This window comes from Pollicipes pollicipes, unplaced genomic scaffold, assembly GCF_011947565.3.
Source record: "Pollicipes pollicipes isolate AB1234 unplaced genomic scaffold, Ppol_2.1 Scaffold_4881;HRSCAF=5763_pilon_pilon_pilon, whole genome shotgun sequence".
Classification (NCBI taxonomy): Eukaryota; Metazoa; Arthropoda; class Thecostraca; order Pollicipedomorpha; family Pollicipedidae; genus Pollicipes; species Pollicipes pollicipes.
The window spans coordinates 54792272-54810013 of record NW_023596576.1 but is presented as its reverse complement, the minus strand read 5'-3'; the positions used below and the strand labels follow the sequence as shown (position 1 = coordinate 54810013).

The following is a 17742-nucleotide window of genomic DNA, read 5'->3' as shown; positions in this document are numbered from 1 at the left end:
CTAATTTACCATCCCATTTCATGTAGTTATCAGAACCCTGGCTAGATTCTCATCAGTGAATTCAGGACGTTGCCTTCATTAAGGCTACCATTTCAACCGCATTGCAATGCAACTGAACAACACCGCCAAGACAGCACCACGGTGTCAGTGACTACTACTCTGCAACCTGACAGAATGACTCGGTCTTTCAACCGCTTGCAGGAGCTGACACCGATCAAGCCCAAAAATGCACAGAAAGGAAGAGTCTGCGCTGCCAAATCAGTAGTAATCATGCTCCATACGGTGGAAATAATTTCGAACATTGTAGCTTCAATAAAGTACGTAGGTTGCACAAATGCCCGCAAAAACAACCGCACACTCATATGTATATTTTGCTACATGCACACAATATGACCACCCATTTCGTGCAACGTAAACCACCGGTCGCTGGCGAGAAAAACACGCATCTAAATTCCTGTTTACAATGAGACACAACAGCGTACACACACTGTGGCAAACACTACCGCTGAAACGGATAAAAGTCGAGTTTGGTGTTGTATTTGAACTTTTTCCGGCGCTGCTCCTTTTGCTCAGCGGCTTGCACCATCTCCTGCACCTCCGCCCTGCACAGAGGAGAGACGTCATTTTCAGGGTCCACTGCGCCCGCTCACTCAGCAGACTTCAAACGCGCCAGTCACCGTGCGGCCCGGACTCACCTGCCACACTTCAGCACGTTAGCGTACCTTGGCTCTCACTTGATGTTTTGTGTGGGATGAATTGCCTACGCAGCATGGCGATGGACGAAATAGACGCTGCGGTCTTCGAATGATAGTAACGTGCTTACCGATAACGTGATTTTTCTGTTTTATTGTGTGGGTTTATTTGATGGCGCCCGTTAAAAGACACTGAAATTCTGCTACACGAAGTGTAGGCATTTTAGTCGCAGTTCGCGATGGCTCCAAAACCGCAACTCTGACCAGCGCCAAAACGCAGAATCAAAGCAATCGCCTTGTTCAAACGTTTGGCTCCTAGCGGTCGCATATAAATTTGAATATGACTTATTAGTGCAGCATAACCAACATGTTCTAGCACTCATAATTTTCAATTGGAGATGATGTTCCTGAAACATCTGAAATGTCCATTTATACAGAACATATTGCAACAGCCCTCCGATTCTTGTGAAAACAGCAAATCAGAGACAAGAAACTGATGGACGATCTCTTTTGGGAGAGCCGGATAATGACCATAAAATGCCATCATTACGGGTCCGAGTTACGAACACATTACCTGTACGGTGGAGGCTGTGTTTCCTCATGGAAGGTACACTGAAATGGTTTGGGATCCTCCACTCTGAAGACGCCATATCTGACGACATCTACGTCACGGCCGGCGAAGTCCATAATGTCGTACACCTTCACCGGAGGCAGGTCAAATTCAACACGAAAATAGCTGAAAACAGGCGATTGGCAACACTCAGGACGCGGCGCTTGCAGTCATTTGTCAGAAAATACAGGGTAGACCGTGATATGTCGATGACAAATGAGCCTGAGTTTGTTTCCGAAGGGCTTGCTCCACAAACAAAATGTCAGCTTCGGATCTTTCGCGTAACAACTTTATCAGCTATGGATCTTTCGCTCTTTCGCTCACCTTTGCCGTCCGGCAACTTATCACAGCGGAGTATCGGTGCGAGTTTTGCGTATGCCAATGGCAGTCGCGCTTTGCTTACCCAACCGACCAACAGTCGAGATGACCGCGCTAGCCGTCATCAGGCATACTGTAAATTCAAATATATAATAGATGAATTGCTATAGAATATGATGAATATATAATATTTCGACTTAAATGCTCAGGTCGAGCAGATGAACAAACGAATATTTTCGTCACAATGTTTAGCACCAGCGATTAAGGTATGGCACTTTGAGTTCACAGATAGTGTTTCACAGCTATTACTGATCCCTTTATCGTTGCTGTTTTATCAAAAGCATAATTGCTGCTAGTTGAACAATAGGTGATTCGATTTTTAAAAAAGACAGATCGGTTAAAACTGACAGTATACTTTCGAGTCACACATGCATTGAACAATGCTTTTGTCTCCACAGTATTCATGTGCCAACTTACAAATAAGACCATGTAAACGTTTTGTGAACGTGCCCGTGTCCAGCAAGTTGGTTGCCAAAACGCTTGCAGAATGTGACACTGCGCAGATGCGCGGTGAAAAGTTCCGAGACATAAGCTGAGCAAAACGTTATCAAGGAGTTTGGTCGAGGCGTAAAGCCTGCAACCTTGTAGGATTTGTAAGTTGTTACATGCATTTCCGAGGAACATTATGCATATAGATAAGAAATAAGAAAAGCCTTATTTCTAGTAGAAAACCAGGAGAGTGGGGAAATAGATGCGTTCAATCTCCCCATTCTCCTGGTTTTTCTACAAGGAGTAAAGCTTTTATTACTGTCTTATCTTGAACCATTCGGCTTAAGAATCTTCGAAAGCTGTTGTAGTGTATTTGAAATAGAAAATATCTGAGACGTCAGATTGGCTTTAAAAATGAAAACATACATTTTCATACATTTCAGCGAAGGTTCTTACCACGAAGCATCCGCGCGATCTGCTCCCCGATCATTTCGCCACGCAATCGTGACACACACGACATAGCTACAGGTCCTTACTGGTTATAACCGGACAACGAACTGCCCTCGCGTCAGACACGTTCTATCGGACCGCTCGACGCCGATCCCGTCCGCGTCAAGTGATTCGGAGTTTGCTTTGGAGCTGTTCTCCTGAGGTCACATGCCCCACCCGTGGCAGCCCGCAACCCGTTTGCTCCCGACCCCATAAGATTCTGAATGAATGCTCACCTGCCCACCCTCATAAGCCTGCGTGCCCTTGTCCCTAGCACCCACCTGCCATCAAGTGCCCCAGCCCCTGGCACTCACCTACCTGCAACGGTCCAAGTCCCTAGCACTCACCAGGCCTTCGATTGCTCAATTCCCTGGAGCTCACCTGCCCTCCGTGTGCCCGAGTCCCTGGCGCTCACCTGCCCTCAACGTACCCGAGTCCCTGGCGCTCAGCTGCCCTCCGTGTGCCCGAATCCCCGGCGCTCAGCTGCCCTCCGTGTGCCCGAGTCCCTGGCACTCACCTGCCCTCCAGGTGCCCAAGTCCCTGGCACTCACCTACCTCTCGTGTGCCCGAGTCCCTGGTGCTCACCTGTCCTCAACGTACCCGAGTCCCTGGCGCCCAGCTGCCCTCCGTGTGCCCGAGTCCCTGGCGCTCAGCTGCCCTCCGTGTGCCCGAGTTCCTGGCGCTCAGCTGCCCTCCGTGTGCCCGAATCCCCGGCGCTCACCTTCCCTCAGTGTGCCCGAGTCCCAGGCGCTTGCTTGCCCCCCGTGCGCCCATTCCCTGGCGCTCACCTGCCCTCCGCGTGTTTGAGTCCGTGCGCTCACCTGCCCTCCGTGTGTTTGAGTCCATGCGCTGTGAGCCGGCTGGGCAGCGCCCGGGTCCCGAGGTGCTCCACCTTGCGCACGTAGCCGCCCCGGTCCATGCACCAGGTCGGCCGTCCGCTTGACAGTCTGGATCAGCCCCGGCTGCGGCACCGAGGGGCGGCGGTCAGCCGGGCCCATCACCGACTGCCGCGTGACGCAGGTGGCTCGGCAGCGGGCATCCTCACAACATGGGAATGCACACGCAACATGGATGCGCAGCCGTGAGCTTTATCGAGCTTCCATATCGGCACCGACCTTTTGCATTTTCCGCAGAAGCAGCGATATCTCGTAGGTCGGCATATCCGATGTTGTTGAAACCGAATAAATCTGCGGGAGGAACGCTTGGTCAGCCATACTTATCACACTGATGTTAATGCAAAACCGCTGAGCTCCTTTGCAGGCCATGGAACTCAAGTAACAGAATTTGCACTTGTTTATCCAGATCTCGCTAGGTGCTGTGACTTGATTTTCAATCAAAAGCTACAAACATAGGTAATACATGCTTTTAAAATAAGCATGATGTTAGATAAAACTTGGCCACATTTTGGTGCATTTGCAAAATTTTAACATCAAAACTGAAATATGCAGCATCAATAGGGCTACCTCTGTGGAGTGGCACATGCAAGGTGACAATAGATGCCAACAGATCAACAGATCCTCGTGCAGATGGGGACCAATCTAAAGTGACTGAAGCTGCTACACTTTTGGGAGCACCTACAGTTTGGTCTTAATGCTGCATTGCAATATCACTTTTCTTGAGTCTGGTGGCCAGAGTTGCAATGATGTACAGGACTTGCATATCGATTTACATATCACATGGTCAGAAAATCAAATTACTTTGGACCTGGTTAGTGTTATTTGTAACTGCAACAAAATTGAGGCATTTGGAATGGTTTCCTTTTTGATAATTGCACACCTACTATGGAACATATAAATGTATGGGTGGAGATCAGTGGGGGTGAGTCAGCTTCATGTCTATGAAACTTTCACACCACAACCATTTTCAGGTTAGCTCACAACATTTGAATTTTGAGCCATCTTCAAAAATGGGTAACAATGGCTGCTTCTGGTCCATACCTCAGAAACCTGAGGCAATAATGGGTCATTATAATGAAAAGCTATTAGCCTATAAACAGCATGCTCTCACACCAGGCAATCATTTTTGTCTCTTAACCTCAGTCTTCCCAATTGCCGAGATCAAACATCAACCTTACAAAAATGGTTGGGTTTTGCTTTGCATACTGGAATGTATAATCTGGATGCAATATTGAAACCAAGTTTTATCATTGCTATTGCCTGCATTATCCCTCCACCAAAATGAGTTGCCTTTATGTAGCTCTGGTAGTCATGTCTGGTCAGCCAGCACCTGGTGGGTCTTGTCAAGTTTTTATACCTTTAGCTGGACCTGGTCTGGTCTGTTATCAAATCTCACTTATTAAGAATTTTGTTCTCCAAGATAATCAGAGAGGGAAGGTCCTACTGGTTCAAACTGCAATGTGGTAAAAATGCCATTACTGACTGAATAGCTTGCAAGAAAGTGTCTCCAGAACTTATAACACACAGCTTTTGAAGGAATACAGTTCTTGCTTGGGAAAACAGGCTTATGGCCTAGTGTTATTAACTCCTCCTGGATCAATGAACAAAAATGGCAAATATCAGGTCATGCTGCTTAATATGCCACAAGTTTCAGGTATTTATGTGGCAAGCCTTGTACTTTCACACCTTCTAAACATGTGGCATATGTGGTTGATGACACTTCCCATGCCCCCCACCTGTGGGGTTTCAGGTCTTATACACTTATGCTGGTAGTGACAGCACAATGGTTTTCATCCTTTATCTCCCAAATAATTAATTTAACCTCCCACTCCCAATCAGGTGTTGAAACCTTGAGCTAGAACCATTTTTATTGTTGAAACAAAGCCTGCTCAGACTGTAATCTCATTTCCAGTACCAGCCCACCTTCAAATTCTGTCCTAACTTGTACAAAACCCAGTCATTGTTTGCAAGGATAAGAAGTTAAGGACAAAACTTTGCAACAAATCCCTTCCCCAGCTATCATTTTACATTGTTCAAGTGGCTAATGTAACCATGACTGGGATAGGTCAAAAGGCCAGATTCCTGCCTCTCCCCCCACCCCCATTCCTTGTAGATAGACACTTATGAGATGACTTGAGTGGTGTGGAAATCATAGAGAAGTTCGAACAATTATGCAAGATCAGTATGCCAAAACAATATACACCATATAGGATGATTACATGATTTTGGTGCCCTGAACCTGGATTGTGTGTGCAATTGATTTACACTGGGGTGGTGTTTAATTTCTGACATAGTTTTGCTTGCAAACAATATTTTGGGAATGGTATTTTTCAATTACCTTAACATTAAATTTGGTTAAAACAGCATCTTTCTATGCACTGAAAATGGTTGTAACTGTGCATCTACTCACACCCTCAGACTCAAGTCCTGCTTAAGTTGTGTGTGCTGTGAAACTGCTGCTGGGATGGCAATGCTGAGCCAAGATGCTTGGTGTAAGGTCACTTTTTCGCATTCAGATATACAAATATATATATATATATATATATATATATATATATATATATATATATATATATATATATACATACAAGAAGTACCAGACTTGTGTTTCACTAAAATCTTTTGGGTTGGGTAAGGCATGGCTCACAGATTTAGGGAAGCAATTGAGCAGTCAGTGTGTACTTTCCTACCTAATGTTAGAAAAAATCATTGTACACCATTCGTCATGTTTAAGGCAGGACATATTGTAAATAATCTCAAAACAGGTAGAATCATGCTCCTACCTTCAAATTTCAATAACTTCGATGGAGGGCTCCCGAGCACCTGGACTCCCCAGCGCCGTTTCTGCGTTGCCGTTGTGTAAATACAATATTTCTGCTTACCAAGAACTCTACAAAATGTACGGGACCAAGGTAAACCATTCGTCGTGTTTAAGGCAGGCCATATCGTAAATAATCACAAAACAGGTAGATTCATGATCTTACCTTCAATTTTTCATAATTACAATGGCGAGCTCCTGAGCGCCGCACACACACAGCACCCGCGACACCGGTGCCATTACTGCGCGGGTCACAACATTACTGCGCATCAAGCAGCATCAAGAACCATAAAAATGTACCAGGCGAAGGTAACAAGAATCCATGATATTTGATCCTTGACGCCAACGGGACCATGGGTTGCAGGGGGATTGGGTGGGGAATGTAAAGCAAAATGAGAACATGGCAGCTAAATAAAACCTCACTATATGGCACCTATATATGGCATGGAACATGGATGCCAGTGGGATGCTGGGTTGAAGGGGATATGGGGTGGGGAGGTTAGGTTAGGTTAGGTTAGGTTAGGTTAGGTTAGGTTAGGTTAGTTAGGTTAGGTTAGGTTAGGTTAGGTTAAGTTAGGTTAGGTTAGGGTAGGTTAGCTTAGCTTAGCTAAGCTTAGGTTCTGGTCTATTCTCAGGTTAGGTTAGGTTAGGTTAGGTTAGGTTAGGTTAGGTTAGGTTAGGTTACATTAGGTTAGTTTAGGTTAGGTCAGGTTAGGTTAGCTTAGCTTAGCTTAGCTTAGGTTCTGGTCTATTCTCAGTTAGGTTAGATTAGATTAGGTTAGGTTAGGTTAGGTTAGGTCAGGTTAGGTTAGGTTAGTTAGGTTAGGTTAGGTTAAGTTAGGTTAGGTTTGGGTAGGTTAGCTTAGCTTAGCTAAGCTTAGGTTCTGGTCTATTCTCAGGTTAGGTTAGGTTAGGTTAGGTTAGGTTAGGTTAAGTTAGGTTAGGTTAGGTTAGGTTAGGTTAGTTTAGGTTAGGTCAGGTTAGCTTAGCTTAGCTTAGCTTAGGTTCTGGTCTATTCTCAGTTAGGTTAGATTAGGTTAGGTTAGGTTAGGTTAGGTTAGGTTAGGTTAGGTTAGGTTAGGCTAGTTCAGGATATGTTCTGGACTATTCTGGCCTGTGTGTTTCATAAATGTACCTAACCTTGATAAGGAACAATTTTGGTTGCTTTATTATTGTTACCTTGGTACAGTACATCTTTTATGGCTCTTGATAAGCAGAAATAGTGTGCTTTCGCAACAACACAGAAACGGCGCTTGGGAGTCGAGGCGGTGCGGTGCGGTGTGTGCGGCGCTTGGGAGCTTGCTATCGTATTTATTAAAATTCGAGGGTAGGAGCATGATTCTGTGTTTTAAAATTAGTTATCATATGTTCTGCCTTAAACACGACAAATGGTTTACCTTGGTCCCATATACCATTTTCATTTGAGCCATACTGAGTCATATCTCATTTGACTCACTGACACAACACTGCAATGGTCAACTGATGGTTCAGCTCATGAAACTAAGTGGTATATGATTCACACCCTTAACTCAAGGCAACATTTTTCTTAGCAAGCCAATTCAGCTCAAGACTGATCCCAATACGATTGACTGATGAATCAATTCATGATTTAGCCTGATTCGAACACAAGTGCACTAAGTGCTCACCCTTTTCAACCTATAGAAATCAAGACAGGCGAAGTCTAAGGAGAAATCAGATCGCACAGGCGTTCACTTTCCAGCGGTATCATCTATAATTTAAGCGTTTACATGCGTACCTGCCTAGTGAAGGCGCGTTCAGTCGAGGGAAAATTATTCAACGAATAATTATCTCTCCGATAATCATCCGCGGATACCCTCCACTTCTGCCCAGCCGGTACAGAACTCGCCCCCGAGGTTCTTGTTATCGCGCCCTGCCGAGTTTAGTCTCCCGTGCGCCACACACAGCAACAGGCCAAGGCAGTGTCTAAAAAACCGGCATATGACGCAGCGCAGACACCCAAGTTTTCCGAAACGACTCGTCTGATCGCCTTGAGACCTTCACCAATCGATTCCGTACGATGAGATGAGTCATGAGGAGGCAACATTGAAACCTGACCTGAGGTCAAACACCTCGAAAACACGAAGGGAAAATTTTGTATACAAATGCAGACAACTCAGATCTCCGAGCTTACTAGACCGATCACTGTGAAACCTTCACCATCGGATGCCCCATACCTGATTCCCTTTCATAGTTTCAAATCTGGTGACCCTAGGTCAGGCCAAAAGGCTTCAATTTTTACAGAGTCATAAGTTCTTGATTGCAGACAATGCATAGCTTAGAACCTTCCGAACTGATCACTGCCAAACCTGCACCATTGGATGCTCAATACCTGATTTCCTCCTGAACTTCCAGCTTTGGTGACCCATGGTCAGGTCTAAAGTCGTCAAATTTCACAAATTCTAAAATTCTTGCTTACAGACAACATATAGCTCAAAGCCTACTGAACCGATCATTGCCAAACCTTCACCACTGGATGCCCCATATCTGATTCCTATTGGCAGCTCCGAATTTGGTGACCCTAGGTCAGGCCAAAACTAGTTCAAAACTTAACCTCTTAAGGCCGGCCAAGCCAAGCTGTACTTTTTCTTGGGCACAAACGTAAAGGAAAGGACGTGATTATAAGTGGCACCATACTTGCAGCTTAAACAGAAAACTAAGGTAGATGGCGAACTGAATGGTAAGGTTTGGCAGCTATCGGCGTGGTAGATTCTGAGCTATAAGTAGTCTGCAAACAAGAGCCTTAGACTTTGTAAAATTTGACAACTTTTGAACTGACCTAGGGACACCAAATCCAGAACTTAAGAGGGATTCAGGTATGGGGCATCCAATGGTGAAGGTTTCCCAGTGATCGGTCTAGTAGGCTCTGAGATCTGAGTTGTCTGCATCTGCATGTAAAGTTTCCCTTGGCGTTTTCGAGGTGCTTGACATTAGGTCAGGTCTCGATGTTGCCTCCCCATGACTCACCGCATTGTACGGAATCGATTGGTGAAGATTTCAAGGCGACCGGACGAGCCGTTTCGGAAAAATTGCGCGTCTGCGTCATATGCCGGTTTTTTAGACCCTTCTCACAGCCAGCGATCATAGCTATGCATAGTGAAAACGGATTCTCCGCCTTGACCATGCTCGGAAAATTCTCCGGGATTCTCTCTCCCTCCCTCTCCCTCGTGTCAGCAGCGTCATCCGCCACTCCGATAAATTTTCCAATATTCCGGATAGTTGTCTGTGATTATTTGCCGCTCGAACGCGCGCGCTTTAACACGTGCTCGGGTGGGGGTCAAATTGGCCCTCCGCAGATTTTTCCGAAATGGTTTCCGAACGGCGCGGCTATATCGCGCCAAATTTGGCGTAGTTGTAGACAATTGAATAGCGCATCGTATGAGATCAGAAATGGAGATGTGCCTTGCAGGGCTGCTGACCTACGACAGGTCAAAGTCAGGCCATGGTTTCATCGAAGGCTATCTAAGGAATCGTCCAATCTGATCTAAAAACGGAGTGTTAGACGAAGCCATACATCTCTGAGATACTTTCTTAGGCAATACAACAATTGAATGAACAAATTACATTGACCAAAGGTCTGGTATGTAGGTCCGACCAAGGTCAAAACCAACCTGTTTTATTACTCTAGCGCTTGCTGTATGGGGTAGTTCCTGGTTCTCATTTCGAATTCGTTAATAACAGGAACCGCCTTATGCACCTTCCATGGAATCCTTAAAGGTCAGAATAAGTCACTGGCCCGGAATGACCCAGGTCAGCATTTTGTTCCTAGGAGCATACTGCCTAGCGTAATCCTTGTGGCTTATCCAAATACAAAACTCGAAGCGGTCTTGTATGATTTGGGTCACCATGGCCTTCAAAAGGTCAAAAGGGTCATTGACCTTAAATGAGCATTTGGCCTTTTGCTTAGAACAGTTATCTAGGTTCTGGGGCCCTTCAGAGACCAGACTTGAATTTGATTTTTGTTGACCTTATTTGACCTGAAGGTCATGACCTAGAAGCATCAAACTTTGACCTAGGTGATTTCACGTACAGGCCAATGCACCCTCTGAATTTGGTGTCTCTAGCTCTCTTAGTTCCTGAGATCTCAGGGGGTCAAATTGACCCCTACCCGAGCGAATGGTATCCAACCGGCCAACCGGGCGCGTGTAAATAATCTTACTATGCGTATACGCGCGCCCAGTGGGTGGCACTGATGATTCCAGTTTCTTCTGATTGTCACGGCTTCTACTTACCCAAGGCTTCTAGACCTATTACCCCATATACTATCCTTCAACGTGTTATTAGGTAGCTTTGCTATCGTCCGGTCACCAAAAATGAAATAAAAACGGCCAAAATAGACACCACTTTAGTCACCAAATATAAGAAAAATGTCAAGAGGGAATAATTCCCACCAGACTGGCAAACTTTCCACAAAAGGTGAAACAAAACACAAAGATATAGAAAAATATTAATGAATTGCATCAGAATCTAGTGTAATCAGCCCACCAGAAAAACGGTCGATATTTTAAGCCAAACTGACGTCAACTTGCTAATGTTCCTGGGACGCAGACGCCATTATTCATATTGGAGTTGCGTGCTGAGAACAAGTCGCTGATTAGCATTGAGTTTTGTACATACCTACACATCCAGGGACGTAGCCAGCTGGTGGGGGTAGGGGAGGAGCACAGGGGACATATCCTACCGGAAGGCTTTGAGGGACTTTCGGGACCTACGGCGCGACTATTAAGGGCTCAATTGGAGTGCCCGAAGGACTGGCCAGGGGACGACCCCAGTGCGAAGGCCTCTAAAAGGTCAGCCAAAGGGACTCGTCTGTCAACTGTCGGGGGCCCCTGGGACTACAAAGGCGTTTATGTAGGTGCGAGACCACCAGCGCTGAGCAGTTGGCTCTGAGTCGCTTGAACCCGGGGGTCCCATTTACGAAGGTGGGAAGGCCAGTGTCCATAATTGTTACTGAAGTCCTCTTACGTTGGCCGGAGCCTCTGTAACAAGCTGGCTCCCTGTATCCAGGCACAGAGTGCTTTACAGGGGAGCATGGGTCGGCAAGGGGCCCTTAATCGTTCAGAGAAATCAGACAATAGAAGAGTCTGGCCACTCACGAATTTTAGCACCGGACAGAGCTCTTCAGGGCCCCTATACTTAGTTCATTTTGATGATTGTTCATGCCTTTCCACCCGTAATCCGGGGTTTTAGCCCTATTGTCTGGTCGGTTTATCATACCAGATTTTAATTGGCACCAATGGCGACAACCCAGCCCTCTGATGATCAACTGGATTACCACCTCAATTGGTGATCAGGGTGTGTATTTTGGTACTGGAAGTGACCATTCTGGTCAAGCATGCTACTGGCCGCGTTCGATCCGCCGTCAGCACGTTTGTCGGCACCACTCACGACCGAGCCACCCAAAATTCTCCCGCAGGTCCGATCCGTGGTGAAACCTGCGACGGCCGAAAATCATTCTTGCAGCAACGTTAAGATTGTGTAAGCCCTGTCCAACTTATTTTTTGATCCATTACCGTATACCGAAAAACAGAAGCCGACGCGGGGGAGAACCAGGGCAGTGACTAAGATGGTGCTGACAGCCTGCGGAATGCTGTGACGCACATGTGACAGGCCGGCCAGAATGCCTTCACAACAGTGACTCAGCAGTGGCACGTGGGCACCCCATGACATGATCTGCTCGAAGGTGACACCCAGGTTCCTCGCTTCCTCGCATGGCTCTAGCGTGGCACCGAAAAAGCCGACCAAAATATTTGAGTTACGTAGATTCTGCCAAGATCCGAAGGCGATCAGTTGTGTTTTGTTTGCGCTGACTTTAAGAGAATTTGCGCGGGAACTATCGAACCAGTGATTCAAGGAAGCTTTCCAGGCGGGAGAAGAGGTCCTGGAAGTCGTCCTTCCTGGCGCTCACCGAGACCTAGGTGTCGTCAGCATACTGAGAGGCTTCGGCGCCAGCTGCAAATAATGCTAGGTCGTTGGAGAAAATGGTGCGGAGAAGTGGTCTGAGAGCCGACCCTGAAAGACACCCATATGGTTGGGGACGCAGCAAAGGTCATCCTGCGTCCCGTCATCCAACGCGCAACGTCACACTGGGCGTGCGCCGGAGACGGGCCGAGAACCAGGAGGTCTCAACGCCGCGAAGTTTCAATTTACGAATTATTAAGTCGTGGCTAATGGCGTCAAGTGCTTTACTGATATCAGTTCAGCACAATAATGAAACCTTCGTTCTATCGGTGGCGGCGAGTAGTCGGTTGGAGACGGAGACCAGCACGGTTTCCGTCGAGTGACGAGAACGGAAACCGCGCTGGGAGGCTGCCAGTCCAGTGACTTCGTCAGAGTTGGATCTACAGCATCATTGTGTCTTTAGAATGTGATGCCCCTTGAGGAAAAAGGTTTGGAGCCCATTGTGGCGCCATAAGACTTCGGTGTCTCTCGAAAATGAAGCTTTGGGGCCACTTGTAACGCCTACCCAGATTTGGTGCTCCTGAAAACAAAGCTTAACTTGACCGTTCATGAGGATTTTCGTGCCCCTTCACCATGACATTGAGGTGCCAATGGTGTGGCGGTTAATGCGCCTGCGTTAACCACTGCGCGTTTGGGGACCGGGAGGCATGGGCTTTGATTCCCTGCGGTGCCCACCTTTGCTGGCAGGGTCAGCAGCAGGTGACTCCACATAGCCTAAGCAGTGCAGTGCGTCGTACATCCCCAACGACGACGACTGTGATATTTTGGTGCCCCCGTCATGATCCGTCACTGACGGCGGACGACCCTTCGGCCCCAGGCCCCAAACCACCCCTTCCACTATGAATTCAACACTAAAGACGGACGGCCCTTCGGGCCAAGGATAGGCCGCTTACTGGGGACGCCAGACATTCTCTCTCGGGACGTTATGGGCGCGTCAAGAGTTGCGACCAGCGACTTCAAGGAAACTAGGACGCCGGATGCCGCTGGTCCTCTAAAAGGCCAGCCGAGGCTGTAATCCGACCGTCTCCAGACACATTTTGAATTGTTCGGTTCCGTAACGACATAGGGCTGTTTTTCTCTTTCCTACTCACGCCCAGAGCCTCAGAGGCACCTTCAATATATCATACAGTGGAACATCCGGCCCATGGCTCCCGGCGCCTGGAAGTCCACTCAGAAGGCTCTGGCCTCGATGGAAATAGATGTTTAAAGTCATCTAGGGGGCTGAAAGTTGTCAAGGAGCCCAGACACGACCAGCGGCCAGCGTCATGTGCAGATGGCCACGACTAGAATTACTACGGGGCGCGCCATCTTTGAAGAGTTTTTTCATCTTAAAACCTGGTGGGAGGCCTCCGTTGTCCGACGCTTCCTGAAACAACATCATGACGCATCTAAGTGCAACATTAATAGGACCAGGTGCACATTAGTACACATTTTGTCGCAGCAATGCCCGTCTAACCAAGACTAACACGATGACGCGTTGGCCGACAACTGAAGCCCAGAGGATGCGGTATGTGATTCTTGCAAACCACTTGCTAATTGCAACTTCTTCTAGATAACTCTGGCAAATTAGCTGTCTTTAACCCCACAAATGAACTTAACAATGCGCGTGCCAACAGATCGAAACTGAAGGCATCCACAGCGTCGTTACGACCGCAAGCACGTCCAGGACAGGAACACCGTAAGCTGGTCGAGAACTAAGCACTTTGGTGTAAAATGCCAAATGAGTTTAGCGGAACCTACCGGCTGGTGTGCTGAACACGTCCCCGCGCGCTGCCGCGCTGAGCGCCGGGTTCCTCGTACACTGCCACCGTATATATGTTGGGCGCGCAAAATGTTGTCAGGAAACCATAGCGCTGTATGCTGGTTGCTACCTTCTTAGGCTTGTAGCGTAGACACATTTCATGAGACGGGGGGCAGGAAAATTTATCTGATAGACAGGCCCGGAGACTGGGGTTGTCTTTAGAGGAGGGGGGTAGGGATGGAGGTCTTTGTACGCTCGTAATACACATAGCATATTTGGATATTTGGGAGATGTGTTGATGTCCTGGCTGCTATGCGAGATATACACATGCAAAACTGTTTTCATCGGTGCACATTCGACGCATGATCTTCTCGACTCATTTATAGCGTTGGGTAAATAGGACTAGTCATATTCCTAAAATCATTCTTCCCTCTCAACATCCCTTACACAGCGGAGGCGAAATTTCACGAGCGGGTAGATATTTTGTGTTATTGAGAAGGCATCTGCCTTCACAGTTTGCATGACAAAAATATAAAACACAATAAAAAACACTTCGGCGGCTTGGGTGGGCTTCAGTGGGCTGTATTCGCCACTGCAATGGGCAATATGATCTTCAGTGGGCGTGAATGAATGGGTGATAAATGCAGGCACTGTATCTGTGCATGCGGTGATGCAAGGTTTGGCACGATCTTCGCTACAGTTTCGACCACAGCGAGCCGTATTCGGCAGTTTTTCCATGCCTTCCAGTTTTCCAATCCAGGAATTCCGTCGGCATTCCTGGATTGCCCGACGATTACTGGTGTAACCATGTGTCGCGCAAAGTCTTGTTGGTCACATAAATGCGGATGGTACGTTGGTGGACGCTTCGTAATTGAATTCGCGCCTCCACTCGGTCTGGCGGCCGAGTTATGTCACAAATCGTGAAATGTTTTTTTATCGACAAATTTACGCTGATCGCCTCCGTGCACCTAGCATGCGGCATATCTATTCGCCCACGTCACACTGTGCAATTCCCCGCTTAATTGCCGATCACCGATGCCTGGTTACCGAGATGAGACGTGGCCATGGTTTCGAACGACTGCTCGTTCGTTTGACCGTGGTCCACATTTTGGGCCGCCGTGTTAAACCAGTGGCCCTGAAACGACCCTTCCAGCACGTGCTACCTCTGAACGTCGGACCGCAGCAGGTCGCGAGCTGTCTGTGAAAAACCGCCTCGTGCGCCGGCGCGTCGAGTCCAAAGATTACCATTCATCACCGTTCGACAACGGTACGACGCAATGTATCAGCACAAACACGCTGTTCGTTCACGGGCGAGACGCCACGCAAAATGGGTCAAACGCACGGATAGATAGACGCACACAAAGGAACTAGTATATTGGCAAGATCCGTTGTCTCGGCCGAATTTATGACTGATGAGATCGACTTTAAGTTTGAATTCGCGAAGAATGTGGCATGTGCCACGGTTTATTCCGATCAACGCTTTGATTATGACTTCATATCTATCTGATCATGGATGTAGCTGCCCACTGACTTTACCCACTCTGCAATTGCGACTCAATTATCTCGAGTCTGTGCGAGGAAGACGGAGAGGCAATGTAGCAACTCCTCTGTCGTCACCCCATCCCTTGGTACTTCTACGGTTCTGCTGACTCCTTTTGATAGTCTGCGATGCACTGCCGAACATTTCTTTGCTGTAGCGCAGTGCCCCACGGCCTGCTCCCATTACCACCGATAATAACATTCCGTCCACGCAATTCGCGTACGCACATTTTGCTGCAGCAAACTCCATCCTCCACGCCACTGCAAACTCCACTGCAGCCACCTCATTTGAACTCTATGGAGTTCCAACCTGCGGGCACACACATACTCCTAAACAATTGGCATTTTCTCGTGGAGCAAACCTCACTAACGGTGGCAAGTCAACGCAGATGTCATGATTTTTGGAGCGGCGCCAAACTACGGCTTACTTTGACACGCCCTGAGAAGCAGTTGATCTTTGTAGCGTACATTTCCAATCATATCTGCATTTGCTTTTTGTGTCTGAGGGAACTCGGGAGGTGTTATCCCGTCATCGAATCATTTACAGCGGGTCTCACGACATACGCATGAGCGCAGTGATTGGTGCGGGCTTCCAAACGGTAATAGGGCTTAAGCTCTACGGCCCAGTCTGCTGTGACAAAAACGGACTCGTTTGCTCGCCACCTGCCGACGCATCACTGCCGTCATCATCGTCGTTATCGTCACTGCTGCAGAGCCTTGCATCGGTTAACTGCAGAGTAAACAAAACGGTCTGACGTTCCATGGTGCAGCGTGCGAGTACGTCCCGTCAGGCGTAAGCCACGGTCCGTGCCCAGTTCTCCGTTGGTCGTCACAGAGCCGTCTGAAGCATACGGGGGATTCTTAACTCACAGTGATGCCACCGCTAAAATAGCTTTAATCGTTCACTATGAATACAACGTCATTGCTCGCGGCGCACAGCCTTGCACCCAAAAATGCTATCCATTTTTACCCTCTCGGCGCGACTGGGATATGCGCTGATGAGAGAGTTTCGTTGCTCGTCTCCCGCCCGTTTACGTCAGTTACGGGACACTACGCTCCTACAGGATTAAGTAGATTAAAGCAATCCTATTGCTATTTTGCAATGGCGCCACATCCACGGCTAATTTCGATGCGACCTGATTTGGTTCAATAGTGATTCAGTCGTCAAACCTAATCGTATCATGATTGCATATCTGCCAGTTTGCCTGTTTAGTCAGCTTCACCGTCTAATCGTATTGTTTATTAGCGTTGTCTAATTTGGAATAGAACGACTGCAAGTTACTCAACCCATATCTTACGTAATTGGGATCTGCGCTGACTAGCATGCGAATCCCTGCACCATTGCATCCACTCTATTGAATACACTGTCGGAAGCATGCCACCTCCGGCTACTTCGACCCGTGGCCGCCGAGATATCGACCGGGATGGCGAGGAAAGAGACCGCCTAGTATAATCGACCACCACCTTGGCCCACGGGGTGTGATATGACTTCGCGCCGGCGGGCCTCCAGACGCAACGCGCACCGTCAGTCATTTTATTTAAAGAAAACAACTGCCTGAACACCCGGGGGATCGGAAAATACCTTTTAATCACCACGTAACAAGGCATAGTGCAACCATTACTCTCACTTCATATGCGAGCAAAATATTGCAAAAAAGCATCAACAAAAGGGTAGGTCCTTACCAACGAAGGTAAGGAGGGGAAATGAATCGGCCAGAACGCTGGTGTCATTTATAATGCCATCATGTCTACAGCGTGGACGGCAGCGTCTTGTATTCGGTGATGTTTTTCCAGATTCTAACAGCCATGAATTTCCCGACGGTTCGCGGTGCAACCGTGCCCTGCGCAAGCTCGTGACGTGCAGTGAAATCATAGCCTGTACATCTGCCAATGTTTTGAAACTTCCTTTACGCCTCTACCCGCACTGGGTACCGAGGTAAGACCAAAAAGGTAAAAATCGTCAAAGATGGCAGATTTCACTTTTTCAACTCATGTGTATGTGTCACGTCCCGCATCGCGCCACAAATTCCGATTTTCCATTAAATTCTCTGTCCATCTGTGCAAGTTTCATATCGCTCCGACCTCTCGTCGCCAAGCTGTGGCCACGGCTTCGAGCGGTTGTTCCGTCACTTCCCCCGTCCACATTTCCAGGCGTTCTCCATGCAAATTCA

General features: G+C 47.7%; 1 protein-coding gene across 1 annotated transcript; it reads right to left on the bottom strand.

The window, feature by feature from the left end:
* Positions 1–352: 352 nt before the first annotated feature.
* mRpS6 (mitochondrial ribosomal protein S6) lies at positions 353–8178 on the bottom strand. The gene is given in 6 exon segments (XM_037224731.1): positions 353–602; positions 1267–1428; positions 3420–3517; positions 3519–3560; positions 3714–3785; positions 8069–8178. Coding segments are annotated over 5 exon segments (450 nt in total). The 5' UTR covers positions 3759–3785; positions 8069–8178; the 3' UTR covers positions 353–499.
* Positions 8179–17742: the final 9564 nt, after the last annotated feature.